General features: G+C 30.5%; 1 protein-coding gene across 1 annotated transcript; it reads right to left on the reverse strand.

Annotated features, from left to right (window-relative positions):
* Positions 1–10553: 10553 nt before the first annotated feature.
* On the reverse strand, positions 10554–12263 carry LOC132723570 (34 kDa spicule matrix protein-like; the record flags this gene model as incomplete). Its single annotated transcript, XM_060708320.1, has 2 exons — positions 10554–10581; positions 11844–12263. Coding segments are annotated over 2 exons (448 nt in total), but the record flags the coding sequence as incomplete, so codon positions are not given.
* Between the last annotated feature and the right edge of the window lie 1194 nt (positions 12264–13457).

Consider the following 13457-nt stretch of genomic DNA (forward strand, 5'->3'; position numbering starts at 1 on the left):
ATCTTTCTGCTGGAAATATTTTGCCAATTATTGCACAAAAATAAACGATGCTTACCTTTGAAGTTGTTCCGCACACACCTGTACCGGTAGGTAAAAACTAAGTATATATACTAATTATTCAATCACTATGTCGGCGGCATACAATACGAGCCAAGCCACAAACCTAATAGGTGATTATCTCTATTTTTTCAAGTACTTCATCTCGCATATTACTGATGTTTTTCTATGGCGATAGATTAAAAAGATGACATTTTACATTAATTTTATGCATTAAAAAAAACTATCAACAACCTAGTTTTTTGTTGTTGTTTTTTAAAAATATTTACACAACAAAATAAATATCTAACTTCATAATATAAAATGTAAAGTAAACACAAATCTATATTGTGTGCAAATACAACTGCACGAACGTTTTATCATGCATATTCTTTTGACAACTGTGCAATAATCCTTACAAGTCTTATCCTTTACCTCCCATATCAACTTCGGCTGATACTATATCCGCGTCACTTGATGTCATTTGCACCTCGTCTGATACCAAATCCATCTAGCCTGATACAAAATCCATCTAGCCTGATACCAAATCTATCTTGCGTGATACCAAATTCATCTTACCTGATATCAAATCAATCTTGCCTGAGACCAAATCCATTTCACTTGATACCAAATCCATCTTGCCTGAGACCAAATCCATCTCGCCTGATATCGTATCCATCTTGCCTGATATCATATCCATCTTGCCTAACACCAAATTCATCTTGTGTGAGACCAAATCCATCTTTTGTAATACCAAATTTATCTTGCTTGAGAGCAAATCCATCTTAACAGAGATCAAATCCATCTCGCATGATACCGTATGTCCATATTAATTTCTTTTGCAATAAAAGCAAAATTAAAAATAAAAATTACAGCCACGGTTTGATTTATATTCAGTTAAACCTTTCAAGTAAAAGTGCAGTCAGTAATTATGGCAGAACGAACGGTTGATATATTATTTGTCTTACCAGTTAATTAAATAATATTAATTATGATTGCACATATTTGCCAAATAATTAATAATATAATATTGATCTCCTTGTGAGTCCTATCATATCTCTCCCTGTGTCCACTCCTGTTTTTGATTGGATGCCTTCTTTGTTCCATGCTGGTGTGGCTGGGTTGTTTCGTGGGCTGCGTTCTGTGTTAGTCGCGAATCTTTGTTGATCTTTGTTTTCATTTTTTGAATTTTAACGATGAAAATATATACCATATATCTTTAATGTTTCATCAGCGATTCAGTTACTTTCTCATATCATCCCATTTCATGAGTAAATGAGTGCAGTGCGTTTACAAAACAATGTTTTCCAACAGTCGCTTCTATCTGTCATATATTTGTTTTTGTATTCTAATGGAATGTTTTGTCAATGAAAGCCAAAAACAAATCCGAATGATATTTTGTAAAGAATATACAAATGTGCAAGGAATTTGTTATCCTTGAAAAAAGTTGGCTATATTCTCTAACTGTTGATATCATGCATTCATTACCTGGTAGGACTGAAAAAGTATTACCTATAGACCCTCTAGGTTTAAAAACAAAATTATATTCACACAAAGGAAATAGATAACATTTGTGATAATGTTAATTTTTCGTATCAAAATTTACAAGATAATATACAGCAGTGTTTTATCAAACAATGATAATTTTGATTTACACGCAACTCCTTTGCATCCCATAAGAGTAGAATATAAACATTATATTTGTTCGAATGGTCAAGATGTTTATATTATTTGAATATAAATACTTTTAATAAAAGTCACTGAATTCAAGGCATTATTGACGGACAAAATACACTGAATAAGAAATATCTGTTAATAGAGCATCGAGATACTTGTATCATTTGAATAATAAATTTAATAAAAGTCATTTAATTTGAAATGAAATTTCGTTTTGCAAGCAAGGTCTCAAGACATGATTACTGAAAAATAAATATCTGCCAATAGAGCCCCCGCTAAAAACGCAAGCTTTCAAATTACCACTACCGAGAAGCACCTGCTGTTATTTTTGTTTTTGTGAATGCATTTCTCAAAACTAACATACTCGGCATGTTTCATTTTAATTAGGTGACAGGTGACGACACTTAGACACTAAGTAATAGATCAAGGTTATCAGATCTGTCTGTGCAAACTCTCTTTTAAACATTTAGGCACATATGAAGCACGGCTAGAACAATTTTTGGAAAAACAATGCCACTAACATTTTCATAAGTATTTTTATGTACACGCACGAATAAACCGAAACTACTCTAATAAATATATTGCAATAGTCTAATAGTATTTATGCTTATACGGACGAAACATCTGTGACACTTTTGTACGATATTTTTATTTGACTTAAGCTAAAACAAAGACTCGAAACTGACATGAACTGAACCATAGTTAGAGTTTATGCTCGAATAAAAACAAATTAGATATGCAGTGTACCCACGTTTAAACATAAACTTCATTTATTATTGATAAATGACACGATTTTCTTTGTTCATAGTTTGCTATGATTTTTTTAATTTGTGTCGAACATTTTTATTCTGTTTATATGCTGTAACAATGTAGTAGATTTTCTTAGTCATGTTGTCACTGCTATATCGCTTATCTAATTAAACATTATGTTGTCATCGTAAAATGATTTTCGTGAAGTCCGGCAAAATTGGCATGATATATGCCTTTGACCAATAACAATCATTTTAAAAACAGCCAATATAAACAAGATATGAAACGTATACATCTCTATTATATCATACCAAAGGTATGAAATCAACAAATTACTGACAATATTATAAACAAATTCATATTCGTCTTGTCATGATCAATTTTATACAAAACAAACAATAAGATAGTGTTTTAAGAGCTACCAGAGAGTTTTATAACTGTTACAGTGATCTGTCTATATTTGATATTCTTGGTGTCGATGCAGGAGAAGAAAAAGATTGAGTCACATGAAATAAATTACACTGTATGTTACTTATAATTATCATTTTTATGGGTCTATTGAACCTGTCTCTCAAGAGATTTTTGGCAAGAAATAATACAATATCTACAGTAGTTTAAAAGCTGCAGAATGTCTAAGCATAATAGACACTGCATAAGAATGATCTTGCAATAAGTAATTGGATCAAAAACCAACACAAATTAAGTATCAAAACATGTTTCGCTTCATTCAGCTTCCTCAGTTGATGCATAAATAAACGTTAATAGACGTCACATTTGGCGCGTAAAAGGAACGTTATAATATAACAATAAGTAATACAATAAAACATGTGCATATGTTTGTATAAACGTATTTTTCTTTTTAACATAGCATAATCATATAATTTTCGAATAGAATTACATAAAATAACTAGCCTAGTTTCTTGAAAATATATGTATCTTTTCTTGCAATAAGTAAGAGTTTAATCATCATAAAAATGCAAAACATCGTCATCGATGGGAAATAATATGTTCCAACGTGAATAGTCAAGCTTGTACATGAAGCCTTGGTAATAAACGACCAAATATCTTTTTAATACAAAATGATTACGTTATAAAATATTGATATCATATACGCAAAAAAACATAACTATTATTTCGATGTTCTTGCACTTAAAGTTAATTGGTCTACAATAGGCAGAATGTTTTCATAGGTATTTTTTTGATATTGATAAAAACTGTAGAAATGTATCATTTAGATATTCTTATAAAATATTGCTTTAAAGAAAAAAATGTTGATAAAGTTCTAAGTGGTTTAGTATGAACATTCTAATGATGAATAATGTTATTTTGTTCTAGAACAATTTTATTATATAAAATGTTTGTGACAGCAGATCATGTGTCTCGCACTTGTCAACAAAAATCCCTGTATATTTCTTATTGGTTTCTTCTTATGTGTGATACAAATAACTATTAACATGATTATTTATTTTTTAGAGACCTTCCATTATAGACCTATTCACTTCAAAAGATAAAACAATAGACTTATAGTTTTTGAAATTTTATTGGTACGGGAAGCAAATGTATGTCTGACTATCTGCATCTCTTAGTTGATCAAAGCCCCATTATCATAATACTTGTAACATTTTACAATACAAAAAAAATGCTAAAGCTACTGTTCATTTGCGTAATAATAAAGTATATTTGTCAAAACCAATATTTTACTGAATACCAACACTTTTCGACTCAATAAATCAACACTCAAATACCAACAATAACAATCGTTTCTAGAAAATTAAAGTTTCTAAATAATGTAATGTCAGACGATGAACAGATATATTTGTATAATTCTTAAAATAACAAACAACTTTGTAATAGACTGTCGGTGCCAATTATTGCTTACTTTACTGCAAGGTGCACTTCATTGAAGTATGTTTTGTATGTATTATTCTCGTGAGAACAAATTAAGTGTCATTTCTTCAACACAACAGATATTTATAGCTTTCATTTCATACTATAGATTGTCTGAAAAGCTCACGAAAGTTACGCTTAATAGTAAGGCTTTCTGATACATTTATTTAAATACTAAGAGATTTTAAAGATAAATGGTTCATGATTACAAACTGTTTTAATATGACTAAAATGAACATAAGTACATGATTTAACTTTTGTCCCGAAATGCATTTTGTTAATATGCGGACCATAAACGACTCCTCTTTATAGAATGACTCTAACGTTTCACGTTGAACGTTACATGATCTCCGCCGTATGCCGTTTCATATTAAATATTGAGTTTTTCGGAAGCCGAAGCAAGGGCCTGAACGGCAGCTTGTACTTTCCAGTACCATCAAAGAAAAAGCTCAATGAAGCCGAACCTGAAATATTTCAGTTAATATGAAGATCTTTCCGACAGATATTTAAAAAATATATTTCGAAGCTCACTGTTTAATAAACACAAATGATGTGTAACGAAAGGAACTTTAATTAACTGATGTATAAAGACAAATGGTGCAATCTTCTGCCTTACAACGTAATGCATTTCTTTGAAGTGTTTCTAAATATATTTGTTTTTCTTATTATTGCTGCCGTTTGATTGCAACACCATAAGATGTGTTGTCAGTTATAAAGTTTGTAAGGAAACCTCAAATCATTATTAGTAATAATACTTTCAAAAAGTTTATTTTCAAGGAGATTCAACATCGAACATTATTTAGTTGTTATTGTTGTCCTAAACATACCTTCTGTTCAATCATAACCAATTTATTCTTTAAAAATACATTAATGTAACGTGTTGTAAACCTCTGCTAAGTCCATTTACTTGTATCAAATTAAAAATTGTTGTGAGAGTAACAAATTCATCTTTTATAGGTGATGATGCTAAACCCCAAACATGTTTACTTTTTTTTTTTTTAAGAGAATAATTTTGCATTATTTTAGTAAGGGTAATAAATGTATATAAATGTCACGTCATAAGATTCCTACAGGCTAATGCAAAAATTATTAAGATTTTAAACAACGAACTGGTTTCTAAATTAAACGAGTAAAAGAAAACAATTATTTCTTATTTTATGTGCCGCATCTGTTTATTCTGATATGTAAATATGTTAACAAACTGTATGATTCAATATTATTTACGAATTTAATAGTTTAAGACAACAAATGTGTCATCAGTGAATAACCAAGTGTTATTATAATTCTCAGCTATTCCAATTACTATGCGTGTTTTCAATTTTTTATAACACCATTACTTACTTTACATAGTTTGTTAACATCAACATGTCTAAAGGTTTTGTTGCTAATGTCTCCTTACTAAAATAAAGATATGGAATGATCCAAGAAAACGAGGAAGTACGTGGTATTGTTGAAAATAAGTAATTCAATTGATTGCATGGTTTGTCCATACACTCTTCTGTTTTTATTTGGCGTCCTGCTGGGCACCGTGCCGGTTGTCCTGTATGGCTGGGTTGCTTAGGGGATACGTCAGTTAAATGCTATCCTTTTTTCGAGATGAAACCCACAACCATAATTATAAACCACTATACTGTTGTGCTGGTATGAGTCAACAAAATATTAACATGTATATGTCCTATCAAATGATACTTTAACATTTTTCTTAAGATTTACTATCTCATGAATATTTGAAGTCTTAACAACGCAAAGGAAATAAAATGTTATAATCAAACTTTCTTTTATCGTTTTTATACCTCTTCTTAGTCACTTTTATTCCAAATAAAAAAATTGTTACTGAAAATGAGGAAAGGATCTTGCACATCAATCTAATATTCCCGCAAAATGAACGACAGCATTTGTCGTCAAATTTATGTTTGGATTGATACTATAGCAGAATATTTATTAACGTGTGTGCATGGAAGACGTGTGTTAAGATTTAATTGGCATGTGAAAAAATAGTTGTCATGAATAAAACATTTATTCACACTTAAGTACAATGTAATTACTACCGTAATAATATCATATACAAAAAACATATTCGTTGATTAATATGTTTCAAATATTATATTTTTAATGATTTTAATATCTAAAATTTATTAGGTTTTCTTACTGAAATAATTTTAATGATGCATATATTAACTTACAATTAAATATGCATATTTGCATCGTTTCAGAAAGTCTGCTGCCAGTTATTGAAAATAGACATTTAAAAATTATTTTAATAGTTTCCACAGCTTGTCAAATCCTCATGCCAATGGATACATTTGTTATGATTATATGATAAACCGTTACTAGCTCTATAATAGGTCACTCTGATCATTTTTGGTTTTATTGGTAACCAACACAATTAAGGACATATGGCGCCAGGAAAGATGGTTTGGGCTAATGTCTGGTGTTACTAACACCAGGGTAAAAATCACCTCACCTGCTGCAGCTAAAACATGCATATACTTTCGGTAGTTCAAACCCATATAGTTGCCTCTTACGATCACGCACGAATAAACGGTGGCCTCCACTCTTAAAGTCGATCGCGCAGCCACAAGGGGAGGGGGTGGGACTTTTACATTCATTTACCACTGTAAAGTAAATATTTTATTATGATGTTGTAACCAATGTTTGAAAAAAACTAAAACCATTGATTAAGATAGAAAAAAGGATCTTGTTCTTTTTCAAGCTCAAAACTAGCTACCAACTTTCAGTATTAAAAACATGGTTACTAGCATTGCTTTGAATTTGACTGACAAAACTAGCACTTCCAACATTTGATATGTTGAAATACTAGTACTCAACATCAACCAGTACTTACAGATGTATTTAGAAACACTTCAAAGAAATACATTAAGTTTGTATGCAATGATTTGCACCATTTGTCTATTAGAAGGCTTGTTGATATTTTCATACGCTTCAGATATCATCTTGGTCTCTTAGTAATCGTTTGCTTAATGTTCTCGTTATACACTTGTTCAATATATTTACCTAGGACAATGTCAATGTAATTAAGTTGAAATAATATCATCTTTGTCTCTTAATAATAATTTGCTTAATGTTCTCCTTCTACACTTACATTTCAAAAGGGACTGTAACAACCAGGTTGTTTTTTTTTTGTTTTTTTTTTCAAATATAAAATTTGAGCATCATATTTCTGTAAATGATAAATGTAAATGATAAATGACAACAAACAACTTTTTATATGACTAAATTGAACTTATAAGTACAGTACATTAATTTTTAGCTTTGTCCTGATATAGCTATATGAAATATTTAAAAACAATTGTTGCAGACTGCTTCATAGCAGCCTCATTACATTAACATGTTCTTAGGTAAATATGTTCAAACAGTGTGTAATCCAACGATAATATATCAAATAACATTGATTATTATCATGTTTTCGTGCCAGGAATCAAATACATTCTGTGTATTGAGCAAACAAAATGTTCTCAAATATTTTTATAACAACATAAGATGACATATAATTTAACCACATAAAAATTGTTCCCTGTTCTTTAAAAAGCATAAACCCGAAATTTCTTTTTATATTGATACATTGTCATGTGTTTTACATTAAGTGATCAGAAAAAAGACACTATTTATTATGAATCATTTGATTTGTGTTTAAGAATAAAGTACTGGCAAGGGTAATTGATACCGTAAAATTTGTAAGAAATCTGTTAAAATGAACGCTTTCACCAAAGTCCTATACATATATTGCTCCATTTCTGTGACAAAATAATCAGCTTTGAAATATAAACATAAGCCAAAATATATAATAAAAAAATATATTCATGCAAGTAGTTGCCAATATATCGATATTGTATCTACAGGATGACAGTGTAAGTATTGAGATATCAAGTTAATTTTTATAAACAGGGCAAAAACTATTTATATTACAAGACCTACCCCTTCGTTGCATAAAATAAAAAAAACATCAGTGAAATACCGTTATTATAATAATTGAACTAATATCATGACCCCACATTCCAAACAATGAGTTAACAGCATGATATATATCATAGACAAAATTAATCATACTTACAATAAACGTAAACATCAAATAACTGATCATTCTCTTGTTTGTGCGATAACAAAGCAAAATTACTGCATTAACGTTTTATTACAAAAGAGATATTTAAAACGCTGTAGAGACGATTAAATATAAATGAGTGTATTTTCATGACAATAAATATTTGTTTTTCAACCATTTCGAAGCCGATCGCTTTTAAGCATTGATTCGAAAGCAAGGCGCATAGAGCATTGTGAATATCACAGTCGTTGGAAAGAATCTTAGTTGGACATGAATATAATGTACTATTACGCTTTATTTCATGAAATTAACAGCATTTAAGAAGTACATGTATAATTAAAAAGTATATACAAAACATCTGATATAGTTAACAGAATAATGATGGTTTTAAAAATTAAAACGATAAAGATAACTCAATAATTAACCATGATACATGTATATATTTGCTAGAATTAATTAATTAGCCCCTCCATAAATGACATTGACCAACTTTCTTCGAAGACGCTGCTTTTAGAAAACAAAATGTTTATGACGAAATCAAATGTATCTTCTTATTTCAAGGGTGTACGTTTAAACAAAAACTAGCTTGGGCAAGCATTGCATATTTACGTTTGTTACCTGTTGTGCAATTTCCAAGGTATCACAGACTTGCTGGTGAGGCATTTTGATATATAAAAAATACCAACATGTGATATATTTCAATTTGAATTTGGAATTCATACAAATAGTTACAGGAAAGATGGCATACTTGTTTCAAATCAAACGGACGGATAAACACGTATATATGGCTGTATTATCTTTTCAGAAAAAGTTACCAGATATTTAGGTTAAGGCCTCACTACTGTATGCTGTATGTGTTTATGCGTAAAATACAATAATTCTGTGAAAATTGAAAACGATGAAAAATTATTGTATTTCACTTACAAAATCGACAATCAAGTACCAACCCTTTTTGCAGGACCCAGCAGTTCGTCACAAGAAAAGGAAATATTGTATATATTTTTAATTTCAATATTCTTTAAGGTATAAATTAAATACAACTTTATATATGTTTTGATATCAAGAGCTAAGATCTTTGCAGCGCGATGAAGGCATTAATTTTAAATCTATGCGCTTTATAAATATCATTTTGATATTAGGTCATAATTAAAAAATAGCTACAGATATTATGTATCTTTTTCAGTTTTTTAAAGAATAAACAAATTTAACTTGTTTAGTCGTATCAATTATTTGAGATTTCACAGTAGCAAATAAACTTGTCTTAATGTTATTTACACATTTAAAGTTTGTAATGATGTTTTTTCGATTACCCATTTTCAGGAAAATATAAAACATTACTAAAATCAAATTCCTGATTAGTGTTTCTCTTAAAACGCATGAAAGTCATACTTAACGCATAATTATACCAATCAAATTTGTTTTTGATATTAAAACATACTTTTATAACTTCATTTTTTTGTCGAAACGACTCGTTCTGAGCAGGAAAGTAATTTTACACATGTAAACTAACAACTTTATGTTATAAATGAACAAATGTTATGGCAATTAAACGGCGTCACAACTATGGTTCATTCACATATGTTTATCTAGATTCCTGTCATCACGTAATGACTTTTGATGTTGTTTTTTCATTGTCTAATTATAATTAATACATTAATTACCTACATTGAGCGCTAACTTATTTATTTCTAGCGTATTAATAACAGAAATGTTCTCAAACCTTTATTACTGCGAACTCTTAACTCTAGTAACTGGACCAACAGAAATGCACAAATGAAAGCACCAAACAATGTTTAATTAGACGTTGACTAGACGTAATGGCACACATATTTCACACTGAAGATTCAGTGATAACCACAATATGAACGCATCTGATGTTCTTAACCTAGATTTTCGTCACAACTGCTCATGTCTTACTCAAGCATAGTAATTGTAGATATTGTCGTGTTGGGGGTTCCTTAAAGATTCTGTATTTTTTCTACTTTGGCAAAAAATGTGGGATTGTTATATTGTTCAAAGGAAAACAAAAGTATGATATAGTGATTGAACTTATGATTCACACACATTTTCGCTTATGCCCTAAAACATCAAATTATCCGTCAGATAAATATGTAACAGTCTAATCAATTTAATCTTTCTTGATTTAAGAAACTCCACTCAGGTCCAAAAGCCTAAAAATACAAAATATTAATTTCTATCAATATTAATTTCTCACAAAGATCAGCTGGAACACTTAAAACAGAAACATATGCAGAAGATATTTAAAAATAGACTCGGAAACCAATTGAAAATTGATTTTTGGTGATATTCCTAGCCTGGTTTCCTTTTCAATTTTGGGTCATTTTCCACGTATAGAATAATTATTCTAGAAAAACAGACTGAGCGAATGATTTGAAATTTTGGAAACATGTTATTGACCTACATCAAATTGTACATTAATCTCAAATACATATTTCCAGTCCCGTCATGTCAAAAATCCTCATTGAAGTCCCTTTAATGTTCTCAATACCTAAAATGAGAAAGAATATGTGTTTGTTATTAGACTTTATAATGTTAAATAGTGACAGTTTAGGAATCCATGTTCTTAATTTGCTCTTGTGCCCTCTCTAATGTTTCGGTTTCGATGAACTGCTGATTTCCTGCCGCTTATGCTTTGTTGCTGGATGTTACTAGGGTCTGCGTTCAGTGGATGTAGTCTTTACTCTTATGTTTAACTATATCTTCTTACTCTATATATAAATAAATTGAATGAGTTTATCTGAAGCTGTATGCAATTTCAATTATGGATTTCTATGGATTTCTATGTTAACTTCGATTACATAAATGATATGACAATTTATCATACATCTTTCTGCTGGAAATATTTTGCCAATTATTGCACAAAAATTAACGATGCTTACCTTTGAAGTTGTTCCGCACACACCTGTACCGGTAGGTAAAAACTACGTATGTATACTAATTATTCCATCACTATGTTGGCGGTATACAATACGAGCCAAGCCACAAACCTAATAGGTGATTATCTCTATTTTTTTCAAGTACTTCAACTCGCAAAATACTTATGTTTTTATATGGCGATAGATTAAAATGATGACATTTTACATTAATTTTATGCATTTACAAAAAAAAGCTATCAACAACCTAGTTTTTTTAATATTTACACTACAAAATAATTATCTAAATTCATAATATTAAATGTAAAGTAAATATTAATCTATATTGTGTGCAAATACAAATGCACGAACGTTTTATCAAGCTGTCCCTATGGCAACTGTGCAATACTCCTTATAATAAGTCTTATATCCCTTACATCCCATATCAACTTCGGCTGATACTTTATTCACATCGCTTGATGTCATTTTTACCTCGCCTGATACCTAATACATCTAGCGTGATACCAAATCTATCTAGCCTGAGACCAAATCAATCTTACCTGATATCATATCCATCTTGCCTGAGACCAAATCCATCTTGTCTGAGACCAAATCCATCTTGCCTGAGACCAAATCCATCTTGTCTGAGACCATATCCATCTTGCCTGAGACCAAATCCATCTTGCCTGAGACCAAATCCATCTTGTCTGAGACCAAATCCATCTTGCCTGAGACCAAATCCATCTTGTCTGAGACCGAATCCATCTTGCCTTAGACGAAATCCATCTTGCCTCAGACCAAATCCATCTTGCCTCAGACCAAATCCATCTTGCCTGAGACCAAATCCATCTTGCCCGAGACCAAATCCATCCTGCCTGAGACCAAATTCATCTTGCCTTAGACCAAATCCATATCGCCTGATTTCATATCCATCTTGCGTGATACCAAATCCATCTTTCGTGATACCAAATCTATCTTGCCTGAGACCAAATCCATCTTGCCTCAGACCTTATCTATCTCGCCTCATTCAATATCCCTTTCTTTTGCAAGAAAATGTAAGTTTAAAAATGAAAATTACAGCCTCGGTTTGACTAATATTAAGTTAATCATTTGAAGTAAAAATGCAGTCAGTAATTATGGCAGGACTAGCGGTTAATTTATTGTTTGTTTTTCCAGTTAATTAATATATACAAATTAGTTTTGAATGCAAATATTTGCCAAATTAATTAGTAATATAGAATTGATCTTCTTGTGAGTGTTATCATAACTCTTCCCTCCCTGTATCTACTGTTTTTGATTGGATGCCTTCTTTGTTCCCTGCTGGTGTTGTGGGTTGTTTCGCGGGCTGCGTTCTGTGATCGTCGCGAAGCCTTGTTGATATATACCATATATCTTCAATGCTTCATCAGCTATTCCTTTTTTCTCATATCATCCCATTCCATGAGTAAATGAGTGCAATGCGTTTACAATACTTTTTTGGACAAACTAATGTTTTCCAACAGTCGCTTCTATATATCATATATTTCCTTTGAATTCTAAACGAAGGTTTTGTCAATGAAAGCCAAAAACAAAGCCGAATGAAATTTTGCGAGGAATAAACAAATGTGCAAGGAATGTGGTATCCTCGGAAAAATGCAGGCTATTATCTCTAACTTTTGATATCATGCATCCATAGTCTGAAGTTACTGAAAACGTATTACCAAGAGACACTTTAGGTTTATAAATACAATTCTATTCAAACAAAGGAAATAGATAACATTTGATCATGTTAATTTTTTGTTTCAGAATTTACATGAATATAAAGCAGTGTCTTATAAAAAAAAATTGATTTACATGCACCTACTTTAAATTCCATAAGATTAAAATAAAAAAAAATATAATTAATATTTGTCCGAATAATCGAATAATCAAGATGTTTTTAAACTCGTAATTTGAATATTAATACTTTTAATAAAAAACACTGAATTTGATAAAAGAAATTTCATTTCGCAACAAGGTCTCAAGACATTATTGGCCGACAAAGTACATTGAATAAGAAATATATTATGTCAATAGAGCATCAAGATACTTGTATCATTTGAATAGTATGTTTGATAAAAGTCACTAAATTTGAAATGTTATTTCGTTTTGCAATCAAGGTCTCCAGACATGATTACGGAAAAGTAAATATCTGC

The sequence above is a fragment of the Ruditapes philippinarum genome, unplaced genomic scaffold (genome assembly GCF_026571515.1).
Source record: "Ruditapes philippinarum isolate M1 unplaced genomic scaffold, ASM2657151v2 ctg588_1_1_1_1, whole genome shotgun sequence".
In the NCBI taxonomy this organism is placed as follows: Eukaryota; Metazoa; Mollusca; class Bivalvia; order Venerida; family Veneridae; genus Ruditapes; species Ruditapes philippinarum.